The 19,183-nt window shown below is 39.1% G+C and overlaps 1 protein-coding gene across 1 annotated transcript in view; it reads left to right on the top strand.

Annotated features, from left to right (window-relative positions):
- Positions 1-19,183, top strand: part of LOC115218449 — a 601,809-nt gene that overhangs the window by 31,661 nt on the left and 550,965 nt on the right. Inside the window, exon 2 of the mRNA XM_029788270.2 lies at positions 8,452-8,538. Coding sequence (XP_029644130.1) covers positions 8,452-8,538 — 87 coding nt within the window. The remainder of the gene's footprint in view (positions 1-8,451; positions 8,539-19,183) is intronic.

Raw genomic sequence — 19,183 nt, 5'->3', positions numbered from 1 at the left:
GTGATCTTTCCCTGAACTGGACACAGTCTAAGTTGTTTGTGTGTGCAGCACAATTTCAGGTGTGAGAACAATACTTCATTGTGGGTCTCATCTCAGCTTTGTAGAGTGTCAGTTAATTAAGGATTGTTTTTGATAGATTTTATTTACTACATCTGTAATAGCAATGTCTGGTCTATTAGTATCAATAATCTAGTAAATACTGAAAGGGCTATTTTCTAAGATTACATCGACCAGTGTTGTCATTCGTTTTAGGATGCAGTATGTTATCTTCATATGCATGACTTCATGTATAAAGTGTTTTAAGTTAAAAATCTTCCATCATGATTTCTTGTTAATTCGTGTCCCAAACCCCAACTTAACTCTTTAGCGTTCACATTATTCTATCGAGACACTAGCACCCCATCGGTTACGACAATAAGGGTTCCAGTTGATCCAATCAACGGAAAAGCCTGCTTGTGAAATTAACATGCATGTGACTGAGCAATCTGCAGACACATGTACCTTTAATGTAGTCCTCAGGGAGATTCAGCATGACACAGAGTGTGACAAGGCTGTCCTTTTGAAATGCAGGTACCACTCATTTTTGCCAGCTGAGTGGACTGGAGCAACATGAAATAAAGTGTCTTGCTCAAGGACACAATGTGTTGCCAGGAATTGAACTCATGACCTGACAGTTGTGAGCCAAGTACCCTAACCACTAAGCCACACAGCTCCACCCTTTACCCATTTACCCAATCAAAAGTAAAGCTTTTTTATTCATATTACTTTCAATTAATCATGCATTATGTTATAGCTTTGGGATTTTGATGAGGTAACTGTTAATTTTCAGAATGATATTGTAGGGCTGGTGAGAGAGGCTGGATCTGGCCAGTTTGAGCATAAAACAGCTTGAATATTTTGGCCAGACATGGATGGTTTAAATGTTAATGGCTCAATAATGACAAAGTTATTTTACTAAATTCTTTTTTTTTTTTAATTTTCTAGATTTAATTGTAAGTCACTCAGTGAATCTCAACAGAAATATGCTATCAAAGGGTTATTCTTTTAGTTGTTTCAGTCATATTACTGCAACCATGCTAGAGCACCACCTTTAGTCGAACAAATCAACCGCCGGACTTATTCTTTGTAAGCCTAGTACTTATGCTCTCGATCTCTTTTGCTGAACTGCTAAGTTACGGGGGCGCAAACACACCAACACCAGTTGTCAAGCAATGGTGGGGAACAAACACAAGCACAAATACATACATACACACACGCACACACACACACACATACATATGATGTGCTTCTTTCAGTTTCTGTCTACCAAATCCACTCACAAGGCTTTGGTCAGCCCGATGTTACAGTAGAAGATACTTGCCCAAGGTGTCACACAGTGGGACTGAACCCGAAACCATGTGGTTGGAAAGCAAGCTTATTCCCATGCAGCCACTCTTGAATATATTTTCATTGGCAGATACATGCACCAGTTCTAACATCTTTTTACATTTCCAACCAAAGCTTTGTGAGTGGGTTTAGTAGATGGAAACTGAAAGCAGTTTGAGGTACGGTGGTTGAGTTCCTTTCGAGTGTTGGACCTCACAGAGGCAATGACCTAGACCTTTGGTACTATGTTGTGCTTGAGAAGAAGACCCATCAAGCTGAGCAAAATCACAGTCGTGGCATATACTGGTGTCATGCAAATGGCACCCGTGCTGGTGGCACATAAGAGTACCCATTACACTCATGGAGTGGTTGGCATTAGGAAGGGCATTCAGCTGTAGAAAACCATGCCAAATCAGACTGGAGCCTGGTGTAACCTTCCAGCGTGCCAGCCTAGTCAAACTGTCCAACTCATGCCAGCATGGACAATGGACGTTAAATGATGATGATGTGTGTGTCTCCTTGTCTTGACAATATGTGGTAGTTGTGAGTGTTACTGTCATATAAATGGTGCTTGTTTCAAATCATCCATAAAAACATGTCTGGCCATGGGAAATATTACCTTGATTGGAAACAGCTGAGGGTTGGCAACAAGAAGAGCATCCACCTGAAGAAAATCTTCCTCAACAAACTCCGTCTGCTCCATGCAAGCATGGAAAAGTAGACATTAGAATGATGATGCTGATGATAACCTGTCTGTCTTTATACCAGAATCTGAAAGTACAATCTCTCTATTTTATGATCAAGTGGGTAAAGGCTGAGACAAGAACCATTTAATATTACCTGAGTCTTAAAATGATAGCTGCTGTAATTGTGTTGTTAACAGCAGCCTTGCTGTTCAGGAGTAATTTTTTTCTAGTCTTTCATTGTTTTGCTGGTAGCCACTATTATAATGTAAATCCTGTTGTTACTATGTTAATCCTTTTCAATCTGATAGCTGCTGGAAACAGTTATAAATTAGCTATTACATATATCTCTACTGATTTGTATAAATCATGTTGACAATCAGTTAACCCTTTTAAGATTCCAGCCTTTGGCAATATTTTCGTCAGTAAATCCTATTGTTAAATTGCTTTCTCAAGCCTACAATTGATGATTTGCTGTACACCTAATAATGCTATCTATCTATCTATCTATCTGTCTGTCTGTCTCAATATATATATGTGTGTGTGTGTATGCCTGTCTGTCTGTCTCTATCTGTCTAACTCTGTCTGTCTATATGTCTCTGTTTATGTCTATATACCTGTCTGTCTGGCAATCAATCCAGCCATGCCATCCCATCCCATTCCATTCCATCCATCCATCCCCAACTTTCTATACATTTATTTCTGTCTCTTTAAACCATATGTATAAGGTACAGAAGAAATAATATATTAAAATCATCTTGGTAACGCTTGTATGTAGTGGGCGGGGTTACTCCTCCACACTCTCTCTACCACATCAAGCATTTCCTCCTGTCATCCCCTAAAACTCATCATTTCTATATCTATGGTACTACTGCAATTAGATGAGAGCAGAATACACACATTTGACCTCTCTCTCCTCTGTTTTGGTTGTCTTCCTCTCCCACCCCCACTACTGAAACACTTCCATTTCTCTTTATCTTCATGGCCCACTATTTCCACCAATCCCTTCCCTTCTGTGCCTTCAGACTCCCCCCCCCCCCCATATATTTCATCCTTAATACCTCTCTCTTATCTGCTATCACTCTCAATGCCTTTACATATCTACCACAGTCCCCCCTCTCCCAATCCACTTCTGTACCTTTCACCATCACTAGCTACAGTTTTCTTGTATCTCCCCCCCCCCATCCCTGACCATCCTTCACCACACTCTCATGACACCCCCTTCTGTCCCTCCTCTTCCCAATCACCCTGTACCACGTGTATTTACCTTTGTACCATTTATATTTACCCCCAATGTGTGTTGAGGGTTGAAGATGCATGGCTCAGTGTGTAGAGTGCTGAGCTCACAATCACAAGTTAGTGAATTCAATTCCCAGACTGGGCTGTGTGTTGTACTCTTGAGCAAGACACTTTATTTCATGTTGCTCCAGTTCACTCATCTGTAGAAATGAGTTGCAATGTCTCTGGTACCAAGCTGTATAAGTCTTTCCTTTGGATAACATCGGTGGTGTGGTGAGGGGAGGCTGGTATGCCCAGACTTGTGCCCGAGAGGGGAACTTTCTAAGTGCAATCCTTTGGTCATTCATGATTGAAGAGAGTCTTTACCCTTTAGCTTGAGTGTATGTCCCAACATATCTCCACCATCATCTCTCTTTCACTCTCTCTCTCTCTCTCTCTGTTTCTTTCTCTCTTCCAACTTGAACAGCCATGAATCTCTTCTGTAGCAAGAGACCTGTGTCTGTCCTATTATATTTTTAACTTCTCATGAACTGGCACAAAGTCACCTCCCTCAGTACTACCCCACCTTCCAGTGAAGGGGATCTTTGTCTAGCGCATTAAGTTGGTGACCCTGCCAGTGCTGGTGCCATGTAAAAAAGTGCTTAGTACACTCTGTAAAATGGTGAGCATTAGGAAGGGCATCCAGCCATAGAAACCATGCCAAATCAGACAGCAGAGCGTGGTGCCATCCTCAAGCTTGCCAGCTCCTGTCAAATAGTCCAACTCATGCCAGCATGGAAAATGGACATTACATGCTGATAATGACAAATACACATTAACTTTGAAGCTTTTCAGAAGTGGCTTATCTAACATGTACATCCTCCTCATCATCATGTTTATCATCATCCTCATCATGTGGTTTGCAAGGTTAACCCCACTTCAGTAGAGGAAAATGCCCTTAACCCTTCTTGTGCGAATCAAAGTTTTGCTAGTGATGTAACATGCTAATTGTATGCAAATCAGTTATCACAACCTCTTTCTAGGGACCAGTAAAATTGAAATGTATGTACTATATCATATGAAATGTGGAAACTTCCTGAAAGTACTCCACTATCAAAAAAGAAAAAAGCGAGTAAATTTGGTTCCTGTGTTTTGAGTGTGCATGCATGAAACTGAGTGCACTTCGTACTTGTACAGTTAGGATTAAAATAGTTGTTAGTACAAATTATTTATCTTTCTATTCATGCTTTGTTCTGAAATTTTTCAAAGTTCCTATGATTTGTAGCTAGGTCTTGTAAAACTTTTGGCTTAAAAACAGACTTCAGTGGTGGTGGTGATGTTGGGAAGGTGTCTGTTTTCTTTTGGTTTAAAAATGTAGAAAATTTTTGCAAGTGAAAGGTTTCAACTATTTCCATTAATTGAAGCTCTGAAGAAAGACAAATATTTGGATCCAAGGCAATTATATTTCACCAAAGATTAAATCGTCAGTGCATATGTACGTCTGCTTTTGTGTGTATCTGTGCATATGTACATGCGTGTGTGTATGTTTGTGTGTCTTTGTGTTTGCATATACACATGTGTGTGTCTGTGTGTATGTTGTTCATTAACTCTGTATTAGGAATATTGTATAAATATTTCGGTATTGAATTGTGAAGTTGGAACACTGAAAATTGAGATTGCTATAATGAAGTCATTGAACTATTTCAGACAAATCTAGCTTGTAATTAAATATTATTCAACAAGGCATAGTTTACTGTGCAGGTAGAATATTGGTGCTCAACCACTAACTACATATATTAGGATCATTTAACGAGATACAATTGTCACTCAATACATTGTGGTTGTCAGGTAAAAACTACACCATCTTACAGAAGCAGTTTACTTGCTTGGATCTCAATGACCAACAACAGATCTCATTTTCATACCATGGAAACTTAATTTAACCCCCTTGATACCAACCTTACCTGACACTGCCCCAGGTTCTATATGACACAAACTTGTTTTTAAGTGATCTAAATTATAATCTGCCAAAATTTTATGTCAATTTGCTCCAGGCACCAGCTTAATAATGAGAAAAAATTTGTTCCCAAGTTTTCCATTATTTTAAAAATAATTTGAAACAAAGTAGTATGTGTTAACAGAAATATGATAACGAAATGTTAAATGAAAATTCATCATCATCATTTTAATGTCTGTCTTTCAATGCTTGCATGGGTTGATTGGAGTATGAATGACACTACTTGTATGACAGTGACATTCATTTACAATTATCATGCAGTGTCAAAACAGAGAGAGAGAGAGAGAGAGAGAAAGAAAGAGACATGTGCACACATGCAGGACGTCTTTCGGCTTCCATTTACCAGATTAATTCACAAGGCTTTATCTGGCTTGCCCAAAGCCATGCATTAGGACTGAACCTGAAACCATGTAGCCTGGAAATAAACTTTTTAACCGCACAGCCACACCTGTGCTTTTTCTTATCTGCAGGTATATAAATGACTCTACCTGTCTCAGTCTGTTGAATTAATTACAGGTACTGCTATCACTTCTGAGTTGGCTTGGTTATTTACAACAGACATCCCCCTGTAACAAGTGTTCAAGTGTCTCTTTTACTAGAGCAGCATGGCATGGCTGTGTGGTTACTTTGCAATCATTTGGTTAAGAGTTCAATCCCATTGTGTGGCATATTGGGTAAGTGTTTTTTAATATAGCCTGGGGTTGAGCAATGCCTTTTGAGTAAAATAGGTAGACAGAAACTGTATGGAAGCTTAACGTGTGTGTAGTAATGGAGTAGTGTGATCCAAAAAGATCTTGATATAGGCAATTAGTTAGCATCAAGCATATACACACCTTGTATACATGATGTAAGCTAGATGAAACTTGATCAACAAAGTTAATGTATGATAGACACTTTATCCTATATTGAATTTGATGGAAATTTCAATAAGATGACTGCAACTATACAACTCAGAGTTTAGCAACAAAACTTGCTAATTATGCTATCATAAACTGATTGCTGTAAGGAATGGAGAAGGTAAATCCATACTACATATGTTTTCAAGCAAAACTGAACAGGTGTTATGTAACTAAAATGTGTAACATATATATTCAGTTCAACTTACCTTCTAGTATCTTTACCTGTGCTTTACATGACTGAATTACATAACATATGTTCAGCTTTGCTTGGATGTATGTAGTACAGATTTACCATCTCTATTCTTTACATCTATCAGCTTATGTATATATGTGTGTGTGTATATATATATATATAGGGTGGTGAGCTGGCAGAATCATTAGCACGCCGGGCGAAATGCTTAGCGGTATTTCGTCTGCCGTTACGTTCTGAGTTCAAATTCCGCCGAGGTCAACTTTGCCAGTTACACAGTGGGGTCAATGTAATTGACTTAATCCCTTTATCTGTCATTGTTTGTCCCCTCTATGGTTAGCCCGCTGTGAGCAATAAAGAAATATGTGTGTGTGTGTGTGTGTGTTTACATCCCAGTAACTTAGTTTGGCAGGACACTGATAGAATAACTACACAACTTTAAAAAGAATTACTGGAGTTCATCAAAGAAGTGTTCTTGCATGGCAGCTGTCCATTGACTGAAACAAATACAAATAAAAGATGAAACAATAGCCATAAACTGATCAAGGTCTTGTGAGTGGATTCAGTTGATGGGATCTGAAAGAAGCTCATCATATGTATGTATGTATGTGTGTGTGCTTGTTTGTTTGTGTGAGGTCATATTTCCCCTCCTCTTTGAATGTGTTCACTGGTTGTAAATAATAGCTTCATTGTGCTATTTGCTTGCAGTCCACTGTGAAAACTTGTCTGTGTTTTCTTGGTTTGTGCTTTACTCTTTTATTTGTTTCAGTCATTTGACTGTGGCCATGCTGGAGCACTGCCTTTAGTCGAGCAAATCGACCCCAGGACTTATTCTTTGTAAGCCTAGTACTTATTCTATCGGTCTCTTTTACCAAACCACTAAGTTACAGGGACGTAATCACACATCCATCAGTTGTCAAGCAATGTTGGGGGGGACAAACACAGACGCATATATATATATATATATATATATATATATATATACATTTATACAACGGGCTTCTTTCAGTTTCCGTCTACCAAATCCACTCACAAGGCTTTGGTCGGCCCGAGGCTATAGTAAAAGACACTTGCCTAAGGTGCCACGCAATGGGACTGAACCCGGAACCATGTGGTTGGTAAGCAAGCTACTTACCACACAGCCACTCCTATGCCTTTGGAAACAAAAGGCTCATTCATACAGTATCATTTGTTTTCTGGACAAGGCAGTGTATTGTGTTCTTTAGCAAAGCAACTCATTTCATGTTACACCTGTTCATTCAGCTGTAAATGAGTTTTAGCAACAGCTGAGAAGCTAACACTGTAACAGAACAGCATCTTATTCTGAGGAGGAGTTTTGTAATCTCTGTCCTGTATCTTCCACAGAAACCAGGTCAAGCTTTGGTTGTAATCAGCCTTGAACTCATGAAAGACCTACTTACGTCCCACTTTTTTTTTTGTCTTTTACTTGTTTCAGTCATAGGACTGCAGCCATCCTGGGGTATCACTTTGACGGATTTGATCAAGCAATTAAACCCCTGCAATTATATTTTAAAGCCTGGTACTTATTCTGTCTATACTTTTTGCTGAACTGCCAAGTTATGGAGATGTAAACAAATTAACACTAGTTGTCAAACAGTTGTAGGAGACAAACACAGGTACAAAGACACGCACACACATGCATACACACACAAGGGTGTGGTGAAAAGTTCCTGGCTTTAAAGGTATCGCAAAAGGCCTGGTTGGAGGCCCAACCTTGTGAGTTCTTTTACAGTGCTTAGAAAAACTGAAAGACTGCTGCAATGAGTGTGTGAATCTGAGAGGGGAAAATGTTGAATAAAATCATGTGATCCTCTTCTATTTTCTTTCACCCAAAACCAGGAACTTTTCAGCACCCCTCGTGTGATGGGCTACCACTGAGTTTCTCTCTACCAAGTTCATTCTCATGGGTGAGATCAACCTGAGGCTATAGTAGAAGACACTTGCCTAAGGTGCTATACAGTGGGACTGAACCTGAAACGACATAGTTGCAAAGCAAGCTTCTTAATCCCACAGCCATGTTTGAACCTATTTTTATATTTTTAATTTTTCGGTTTTTAGATCCTGATTCCATCAGAGAACCTTTAGAATTTCATCTTGGATTTTTCTTAGGACGGAGAGAGGCATATGAACTGCTTAAAATAGAAGGTAGGAATGTTATGGATATTTTTATTTCATTTTCTTTATTCGTTTATTTTGGAATGTTTTTGTTGGATTTTGTTCTTTGGTAGCAGGTGGAAAGAATGGTACAACAGAAAGAAAACAAAATTGCATTTTCAGGCAAATTAAATGGAATATTGGTCAACCGTAACCCTATCAGACCTGGGATTCTAAGCAAAAAAATTAATAGTTGCATAACACCTCAAGAATAACAATTGTAGGCAAACTAATGGACAGAATTACAAAAAAATTAAGAATTACAATAATAGTCCTATCTCTCAAATACTGTATTTGTTTACTGAAATTGCTATTTTCCTTATCACTTTTGTCTGTTTGATTGTCTGAGTCACTCTTATTGCCTGTATAAGGGTAGATTCTTTGTCCAAAGAATATCCTCAATAATTTCCTTCACTGCAAAGAGTCTAGGCCTTGCTTGTTTACCAGATGGAGTGCTAGGTTCATCATGATCTTGTTTCATCACAATAATCCTTTTTCTTTTTTTATTACAAAGAGAATTAAACAACACCAATGGGGTACACCTATTTCTTTACTGCCCACAAAGGGCTAAACACAGAGAGGCCAAACAAGGACAGACAAACAGATTAAGTCGATTATATCGACCCCAGTGCGTAACTGGTACTTATTTAATTGACCCCGAAAGGATGAAAGGCAAAGTCGACCTCGGCGGAATTTGAACTCAGAACGTAACCGCAGGCAAAATACCGCTAAGCATTTCGCTCGGTGCGCTAACGGTTCTGCCAGCTCGCCATTGAATGACGGCGTGGTAAGTAGCTTGCTTACTAACCACATGTTTATGGGTTCAGTCCCACTGCGTGGTACCTTAAGCAAGTGTCTTCTACGATAATCTCAGGCTGACCAAAGCCTTGTGAGTGGATTTGGTAGACAGAAACTGACAGAAGCCTGTCATCATCATCATTGTTTAGCGTCTGGGAAGCCAGAAGGCTGCACCAGGCCCAGTCTGATCTGGCAATGTTTCTACGGCTGGATGCCCTTCCTAACGCCAACCACTCCGTGAGTGTAGTGGGTGCTTTTTATGTGCCATCGGCACAGGTGCCAGACGAGGCTGGCAAATGGCCACGACCGGTTGGTGCTTTTTACGTACCACCGGCACGGGGGCCATGCGAGGCTGGCAATGGCCACGAACGGATGGTGCTTTTCACGTGCCACCGGCACAAGGCCGGTCGGGGCGTGCTGGCAACGGCCACGTTCGGATGGTTCTCTTACGTGCCACCGGCACTGGTATCACAGCTGCAATTTCCATTGATGTTGATCGATTTCGATTCTCACTTGCCTTAACAGGTCTTCACAAGTAGAGTTTTGTGTCCCAAGAAGGAGAGGTATGCATAAGTGGACTGGCTACATCCCGTGTAGAGGCCACGGGTTATGGTCTCACTTGTCCTGCTGGGTCTTCTCATGCACAGCATACTTCTATAGGTCTCGGTCTCTAGTCATTTCCTCAGTGAGACCTAAAGTTCGAAAGTCGTGCTTCACCGCCTCGTCCCAGGTTTTCCTGGGTCTGCCTCTTCCACGGGTTCCCTCAACCACTAGGGTGTGGCATTTTTTCACACAACTATCTTCATCCATTCTCGCCACATGACCATACCAGCGCAAACGTCTCTCTTGCACACCACAACTGATGCTTCTTAGGTCCAACTTTTCTCTCAAGGTACTTACACTCTGTCGAGTATGAACACTGACATTACACATCCATCGGAGCATACTGGCTTCATTTCTTGCGAGCTTATGCATATCCTCAGCAGTCACGGCCCATGTTTCACTGCCATGTAGCATGGCTATTCGTACACACGCGTCATACAGTCTGCCTTTTACTCTGAGCGAGAGGCCTTTTGTCACCAGCAGAGGTAAGAGCTCTCTGAACTTTGCCCAAGCTATTCTAACTCTAGCAGTTACACTTTCAGCACACCCACCCCCGCTACTGACTAGGTCACCTAGGTAGCGGAAGCTATCAACTATTTCTAGTTTTTCTCCCTGGAATGTGGCAGAGGTTGGTCTCAGAGCATTTTCACTGTTTATTGCTCCTGAGCCTCTGCCACATACAAAAACTATCTTCCTAGTTAGCCTTCCTTTGACATTGCTGCACCTCTTATGTGTCCATAGCTTACACTTGGTGCATCTTATAGAGTTTCTATCTACACCTTTTCTACAGATCGAGCAGGGCCATCTACCCGAAGGCGTTTGTGATTTGTCTACCTTCCTACTTATTAGGACTTTGTTTTTAGCTAGATTGACTCTAGGCCTTTCAATTCTAATCCTTACTTTCACACCTGAAACTTCTCCTCCAGTTCTGATAGTGACTCAGTAATTAGAGCAAGGTCATCAGCATAGAGGAGCTCCCAGGGGCATCCTGTCTTGAATTCCCCCTTTATTGCCTGGAGGACTATGATAAATAGGAGGGGGCTGAGGACTGAGCCTTGGTGGACCCCTACCTCTACTCGGAATTCTTCACTGTACTCGTTACCAACCCTCACCTTACTGTCATATATATATATATATATATATATATATATATATATGTATGTATGTACGTCTGTGTTTGTCCCCTAGCATCGCTTGCCAACTGAAGCTGGTGTGTTTACATCCCCGTAACTTAGCAGTTCAGCAAAAGAGACCAATAGGATAAGTACTAGGCTTACAAAGAATAAGTCCTGGGGTCAGTTTGCTCGATTAAAGGCAGTGCTCCAGCATGGCTACAATCAAACAACTGAAACAAGTAAAAGAGTATACTTGATTACAAAGTTGCAATGTGATTTATTGTGTATTTTTATAATTTATTTCATGACCATTGGAACACTCCTCACAAACAGGTTTGTGAGATGGTTGATATGTAAAGAGTTTTATACTAATTTTTTATAATTTTTATTTTTACCACTTTTATCTCTTTTTGAGAAGTTCTTCATGAATTATTTATTTACAGAAAATTCATGCCTTTTACTTATATGTCTGTGAGTGAGTTGAGGAAATCTGGAGTTGAATTGGGAAGACAATCTTCTTTGTTATTTTGAATCTAGATGTGTCTGTGTGGTGAATTTTTGGAGGTTTGGTTAGAGAGAGAAAAAAAATCTAACCAAGCTTCCAAAATTTACATGCTCTCTCTTTCTCTCTCTCTCACTCTTTCTCTCTCTCTCTCTTTCTGCCTCTTTGACAAGTGTCTTCTACTATAGCCTCGGGCTGACCAAAGCCTTGTGAGTGGATTTGGTAGACGAAAACTGAAAGAAGTCGGTTGTATATGTGTGTGTGTATGTGTATTTGTCTCCCTACCATCGCTTGACAACAGATGCTAGTGTGTTTACGTCCCCGTAACTTAGTGGTTCAGCAAAAGAAACTGATAGAATAAGAACTAGGCTTACAAAGAATGAGTCCTGGGGTCGATTTGTTCGACTTAAGGAGGTGCTCCAGCACGGCTGCAGTCAAATGACTGAAACAAGTAAAAGAATAAAAGAATAGGTGTAGGTGTGGTTGTGTGGTAAGAAGCTTGCTTCTCAGCCACACAGTTCCGGGTTCAGTTCCGCTGCATGGCACCTTGAGCAAGTGTATTCTGCTATATCCTCAGGCTGACCAAAGTCTTGTGAGTGGATTTGGTAGGTGGTAACTGAAAGAAACCCTTTGTGTGTGTGTGTATGTATTTATTTATTTATGTGTCAGTGTTTATCCCCCATCACCTCCTGATAACCAGTATTGGCATGTTTATGTCCCTGTAACTTAGCAGTTCAGCAAAAGTGACTGATAGAATAAGTACCAAGCTTTTTTTTAAAAAAAACGTACCAGAGTCTATTCATTCAACTGAGAAAAAAACTCTTCAAAACAGTGCCCCAGCATGGCCGCAGTGTAATGACTAATACAATTAAAAGATAAAGGAACAAATAAAAATAAACAAATATAGAAAAGAGCAAGCTGTAATCATCATCATCATAGTTTAACATCCACTTCCCCATGCTAGCAGTGGGACTGAACTCAGGATCACCTGGTTAGGAAGCAAGCCTCTTACCACACAGCCATGCCTGCACCTATTATTCAAACTGATTAAAATTATCAGTTAATACAAAGCTCAAAAGGCTTTCAGGAAAGTAACTTTTCAGTGGAAAAAGGAAACATTTTGTGTTCGACAGGAACATTTAAAGTCCACTAATTTGAATTGTGTCTCTCAAATACAATTTCCTATACTTTTCATTCTACATTTTATGTACTTCAAATATTGTTGTAGCTGAAAGGAATTACATCTTCATAAAGCAGACAGCAGATACATAAAGATTGTATCTTATTGACATTCGTGAGATATAAAAAAAAGTATTTTGAACGGTTAGGATCTTTGTTCATTGAAGCTTATTCTTTTTATATATGTATGTGAATATATATCTATATTATTGAAAAATGTAACAGGTGACAAAAGAAAGGAAGGAAAAATAAAATCCATCAAAACTTCAGATGAGTGGTTTACACTTTACTAATTAATTTTTTCACAGTGTTTGGTTTTTAATGATACAATGTTGAATGTGAATTGTCTGTCTGTCTGTCTGCCTGTATGTATGTATGTATATACGTATGTATAAGTCTGTGAGGTTAAGAAGCTTGCTTTGCATCCATGTGGTTTCTGGTTCAGTCCCACTGCATGGCACCTTGGGCAAGTGTCTTCTTTTACATCCCCAGGATGACAAATGGTTTGTAAGTGAATTAAGTAGACAGAAACTGTGTGGAAGCCCCATTGTGTGTGTACATGTGTTGGTGGGTGTTTGCATTTGTTCCCACCACTACCGCCAATCACTAGATAACTGGTGTTGGTTTGTTTACAACCCAATAAGCATTTTGGCAAAAGTTACCAACATAATAAGTAACAGTCTTTAAAAAAACATAAATACTAGGGTCTGTTGTTTGATTTAACCTTTGAAAGTGCTGCCCCAGCATGGCCACAGTCCAGTGACTGAACAAGTGAAATATAAACAATATATATAATATATATATATATATATATATATATATATATATATATATATATATATAGGTGCAGGCTTGGTTGTGTGGTAAGAAGCTTGCTTCCCAGCCACACAGTTCCAGGTTCAGTTCCACTGTGTGACTCCTTGGGCAAGTGTCTTCTACTATATCTTCAGGGCCGACTAAAGCCGCCGTGTGAGTATATTTGGTAGGCGGAAACTGAATGAAGCCCATCATATATGTGTGTGTGTGTGTGTATGTCTGTGTTTGTCCTCTCATCACTGCTTGACAGCTGGTGTTGGTGTGTTTATGTACCTGTAACGTAGTGGTTTGGAAAAGAGAGACCGAGAGAATAAGTACTAGGCTTAAAAAATAAGTCCTGGGGTCAGTTTGTTTGACTAAAAACCCTTCAAGGTGGTACTCCAGCATGGCCATAGTCAAATGACTGAAACCAGTAAAAGAATGAAAGAATATATATATATTATATATATATATATATATATATATACGGCATTAGGAAGAGCATCCAGCTGTAGAAACTTACCCAGATCAGATTGGAGCCTGGTGCAGCCTGCTGGCTCGCCAGCCCTCAGTCAAACCGTCCAACACATGCCAGCATGGAAAGCGGATGTTAAACAAAGATGATGATGATATATATATATATATATAAGCAGTATGACTGAATGATTTGCTTTGTAAAGTATGAGGTCCCAGTTTCAATCTTACTGCAAGGCATCTTGGGCTGATTCATTTTCTATAGCCTCGAGTTGATCTGTATCATTTCAGAAGCAGGTTACTCAGATGATCAAACAGCCTAATCTTTATTGAATGTGTGTGTGTGTGTGTGTGTGTGTGTGTGTGTGGAGATTGAATACTTTAGTATGAATGTGAGAGAAAGAAAGAGAGAGTACTCAATGCTGGAAATAGTTATGTATTTGGTTAGATAGTTAAGTACCATGTGATGGAATGGATTCTTCTCTTTTAAATGATTAGTTATTTATTTGATAGCTTTGAAGGGACAAAAAGTGAATTCACACCTGAGTGCAATTTGAACCATGGCAAACTTTGGTTACTAACTTATTTACTATCTTGCTTCAGTACCAGCTTAACAATCCTCACATTTCTGAAGATTTCTTTTATTGTCACAAAACCATAGCTTTATCATGAGGAGTCATAGTAATTTGAGCTAATCCCTGTTGGTACACAGCTATTATTTATTTTATTGATCCCAAGAAGGAAAAAAAAAGAAGACAAGATTTGAACTCAGACCCTTGACGAGCAAATCTAAATCTGGTAATACCAAAATGTCTGCTGGTTTTGTCATTCCTCTTCCAGTCATCCTTCTTGATTAATATGGATTTCTAATGTTGGCCCAAGACCATAAATTTCGGTGTCAACTGTAGGACCCAGTTCTTGCCTGGTACTTTTATCACCTCTGGAAAATCTGAAAAGCAGAGTTGACCAGAGTAAGATTTAACTTCAAAACCTGAATAGGTGCAGGCATGGCTGTGTGGTTAAGAAGCTCGTTTTGCAACCAAATGGTTTCAGGTTCAGTTGCGCACTGTACAGCACCTTGGGTAAGTGTCTTCTACTATAGTTCAAAGCTGACCAGTGCTTTGTGAGTGAATTTGGTAGACAGAAACTGTATAGAAGCTTGTCATGTGTGTGTATGTGTCTTTGTACCTATTCGATATCTCCCATTACCACTTAACCATGTTGGTTGGTTTACATCCCTGTAACTTAATCGTTGGGCTTAAATAACAAGTACTTCAATAATGAATACAGGCTTAAATAATGAGTTGATTTGTTCTACTAAACTATTCAAGGTGCTGCCCTAACATGGCTGCAGTCCACTGGCTAAAATAAGTAGCCATAACTATGTGGTAAGCATCTTGCTTTCCAACCTCATTGTTCCATGTTCAGTCCCATTGTGTGGAACCTTGGGCAAGTGCCCTCTACTATAGCCTGTTGGTGTGTTTACATCCCCACAACTTAGCTGTTCAGCAAAAGAGACAGATAACGTAAGTACCAGGCTTGAAAACAAAAAGAAAAGATAAGTGCTGGGGTCGATTCATTTAGCTAAATATTCTCCAAGGTAGTGCTCCAGCATGGCCACAGCCTAATGACTGAAAAATGTAAAAGATAAAAAATATGCTAATTCACAGATCTATCCTTGCTTAATTATTGATCAGAGAACATGTATAGGTAACCTTCAAGATTCATCCCTTCGAACTTCATCTTGACTGGTTATCGTCATCATCATCATTCTAGTGTTCACTTTTCCATGCTCATATAGGTTGGGCAGAATTTGTGACGACAAATTTCCTACACCCAAGTGCCCTTCCTGTTGCTAACTCTCACTCCATTTTCCAAGCAAGGTAATATTTAACCATGGCGAAATGTTTTCATGAAAGATTGGGAATGGACACCAATCATATGACCCTGACACTCATTTACAACTATCACACAATGTTGAGATGAGAAGACACTAAAACACACACACACACCCAGTGACTTTTCTCAGTTTCTGTCCATTAGAACCACTCACAAGGTCTTAGTTGACTTGTGGCTTTAATAGAAGTCACAGTGACACCTTGCACAAGTATAGAATGAAATGCACAAATCTCCAATATCCAAGCGGCTAAGAAACGTCATCCAAAGAGTACCAAGGTGACCCAGACATAACCTGGGCCCCTTTAGGGTGTAAGAAGTTAAAAGCCAAAACACCTGTCTGAGGTGGGATTTCGTTTTTGAAGACTTTTTGCTGTTTAGCTCTCTTGAGAGTTTCTTCCTACAGTCTGTATACAGGCAGTCCTTGAGATTCATCTGATTGGCTTTCATATTCCTCAGATTTTTTAGTGTGATTAATCAAAACAAATTAATTTTGAAGAGTACCAGTATCAAGAATAAATATATATATTACAGTTCTATATTTAAGAGATGAGGAATTATGTACGTTATTTACATTCGACGGATATTTGTCCTCATCTTGTTTGTTGTTAACCACTATGGCATATGGCATAGTGGTTAAGAGCGTGGGCTACTAACTCCAAGATTCTGAGTTCGATTCTAAGCAGTCACCTGAACACTAACAACAACAATAATAATAATAATAATATCGAAAAAATACCTTAGGAATGAGAACCCAGGTTCGAAATTTCCTCAAGACACCTAAAGAAGGTTGGAGGGTTAACAACAAACAAGATGAGGACAAATATCTGTCGAATGTAAATAATGTAGTAAATATATATATATAATCGGCGTGCATATATATGTGTGTGTCTTTGTTCCCTGCCACTGCTTGAAAACCAGTGTTGGTTTGTTTATATCCATGTAACTTAGTTTGGTCAATAGAATAAGGACTGGGCTTAAAAGAATATGTTGAAATGTTTGATTAAAACACTTTAAGGCAGTGCCCCAACATGGCCACTGTCCAATGACTGAAACATGTAAAAGATATAAGATAGTTGATGCTAACCTGAATTTTCATAACATAAACTAGCCAATGCTGAAACTGGACATAGCATGATTTTCACATGATGATGGTGGTTGTGTTGTAGATAAAAGTGTTCTTTGTTGTCCTTGGCTACCCCCCCCCCTTATCTAAACCACCACCACTACCACCATCTTCGTCCCAGAGTATCGAATTTCTCTGATTGTTGATTTCAAGCTGTCTACCTTTGAATAATTTAATCAAATGTCACATGAAACACCTGCCATTTCCTCATAGCTACTCAACAGCATCAATTACTGTTCTCCCTTTTTAAATTCTGTTGTTGCGTATTTTCACAAACCTTGCCCAGCACTGCCAGTCTGTAAGAAGTTATAGCTCTCTATCAACAATGTTTATTCGTTAAATTAAAATTAACAATCTGTAAAATGTTTCTTTAATTTTCATTTAATTTGTTCTTAAAATATTTTGGTTGCTTTTTAATATTTGTTTATTTTATTCTTAATGTTTATTCATTCCTGTCAATAGAAATAATTAGCCCGAAATATGTTTGGCTTTGTCTGCATGTCTGTTAAAGATCAAATCAGACAAACCCTTCTCAACCTTCCCACATTAATTATTTCTGATTTTAATTACTTGGGAAATCTTCTTTAATTTTTCCTGTTTTTTAAATTTTTATTTTATTTTAATTATTGCCCTTGCTCATGTTTTACTGATTTAACCTGTTTAGACAGTCAGTATTCCTGAGTTTCTTGGAATTTCAAACTCAATGCTCAATGCTATTCCCATTGTAGCAGGAATTGACAAATGCAATGTCGGGTAGAATTCAGTCAGATTAAAAATGGATTGACCAATCAGAATAAAGATAGGCTGTCAGTGCTACATTTAGCTATTTGCAAATGTCTGCTTGCTTCTAATGCTATTTTGGGTGATATTTTAAATGTCTTTTTTCTAATTCTATGAAGGCATGACTGAGAGGCAAGGAGTTTATTTCCTGACCACATGGTTCCAGGTTCAGTCTCACTGTGCAGCATCTTGGGCAAGTGACTTCTATAACACCAGATTGACCAAAGCCTAAGTTGCCATGTAGTGGAACTGAACCTAAAACCATGTGGTTAACCATACGGCCTGATCAAAGAGTTGCACAACCGTTCTCAGTTGAGAGTGAGGTAGGCTCAAGCAGGCCATCCACAAGCCGAAATGAGAAGCTGATTCAAACAATTTGGTAAATAGTCATGGAAGACTGTCATGTTACAATCCAGGAAATTGCTCACTAGGTGGGAGTAAGCTTAGGATCAGTGCATTCCATTTTAATGGGGGATTTGTGCATGCAAGGAGTGTCAGTCATATTTGTCCCCAAGCTTCTGGCAGAGCAGCAGAAACAGCTCTACATGGCAATCACTCAGGACATGCTGCACTGTGCAAGCCACAACCCAGACGTCATGGTGATGAGATATAGGTTAATGGTTTCTGCTTTATGTGATTGTTTATCTTGTGTGAATATGAAAATCCGATCAGCATTCACCTCACATCTGTACTCTAGGCATAGCAGCCATAAACTGACGTATCCCACCAGTTCAAAAATATCCATGCATGCACAGGAAGGGTAGTGTCATCTCCAACCCAAAGGATACATCCTACCAGTTCAAAAATGTTCATGCACGCACAGGAAGGGTAGCGTCACTTCCCACCCAAAGGATTTTGCTGACACAGCATTAGTTTTGGCAGAAAAAAAATAAAGTCAGATATTTTTTGATTGCACCTCGTATGTACGTTATAAACTTGCTTTTACGCTTCTGTGACTACAATGTCTAATTTTGGTACATGGAGGTTGGAAATTGAATTTGGTGTAAGAGTAACACCACTAGATTACAGTAGATGGGTGGTTTGACTCCCATAGGTGGTTTGCTGCCTTTTGTAACCCCATCTCCATCCAAGGGGCTTTTTAATCCTGTGTATTTTGAACTACTATTTATAACTGAATTGGCATTTGAGATACATTGGATACATCGTTAAAAACACTGTGTGTAGTATACACACATACACACGTGTATGTATGTATGTATGTATGTATGTATGTACATATATATATACATATATATAAATGTATGTATGTACATAAATGTATATATGTATGTACATATATGTGTGTGTATAAGTAAAATATCACATCAATGATATCAGCAATTTCGGAGAAAAATCCACATAAGTTGT

Source organism: Octopus sinensis, linkage group LG13 (genome assembly GCF_006345805.1).
Source record: "Octopus sinensis linkage group LG13, ASM634580v1, whole genome shotgun sequence".
NCBI classification, from domain to species: Eukaryota; Metazoa; Mollusca; class Cephalopoda; order Octopoda; family Octopodidae; genus Octopus; species Octopus sinensis.
The sequence above is the reverse complement of the archived record's forward strand: the minus strand, read 5'-3'. Positions and strand labels throughout refer to the sequence as shown.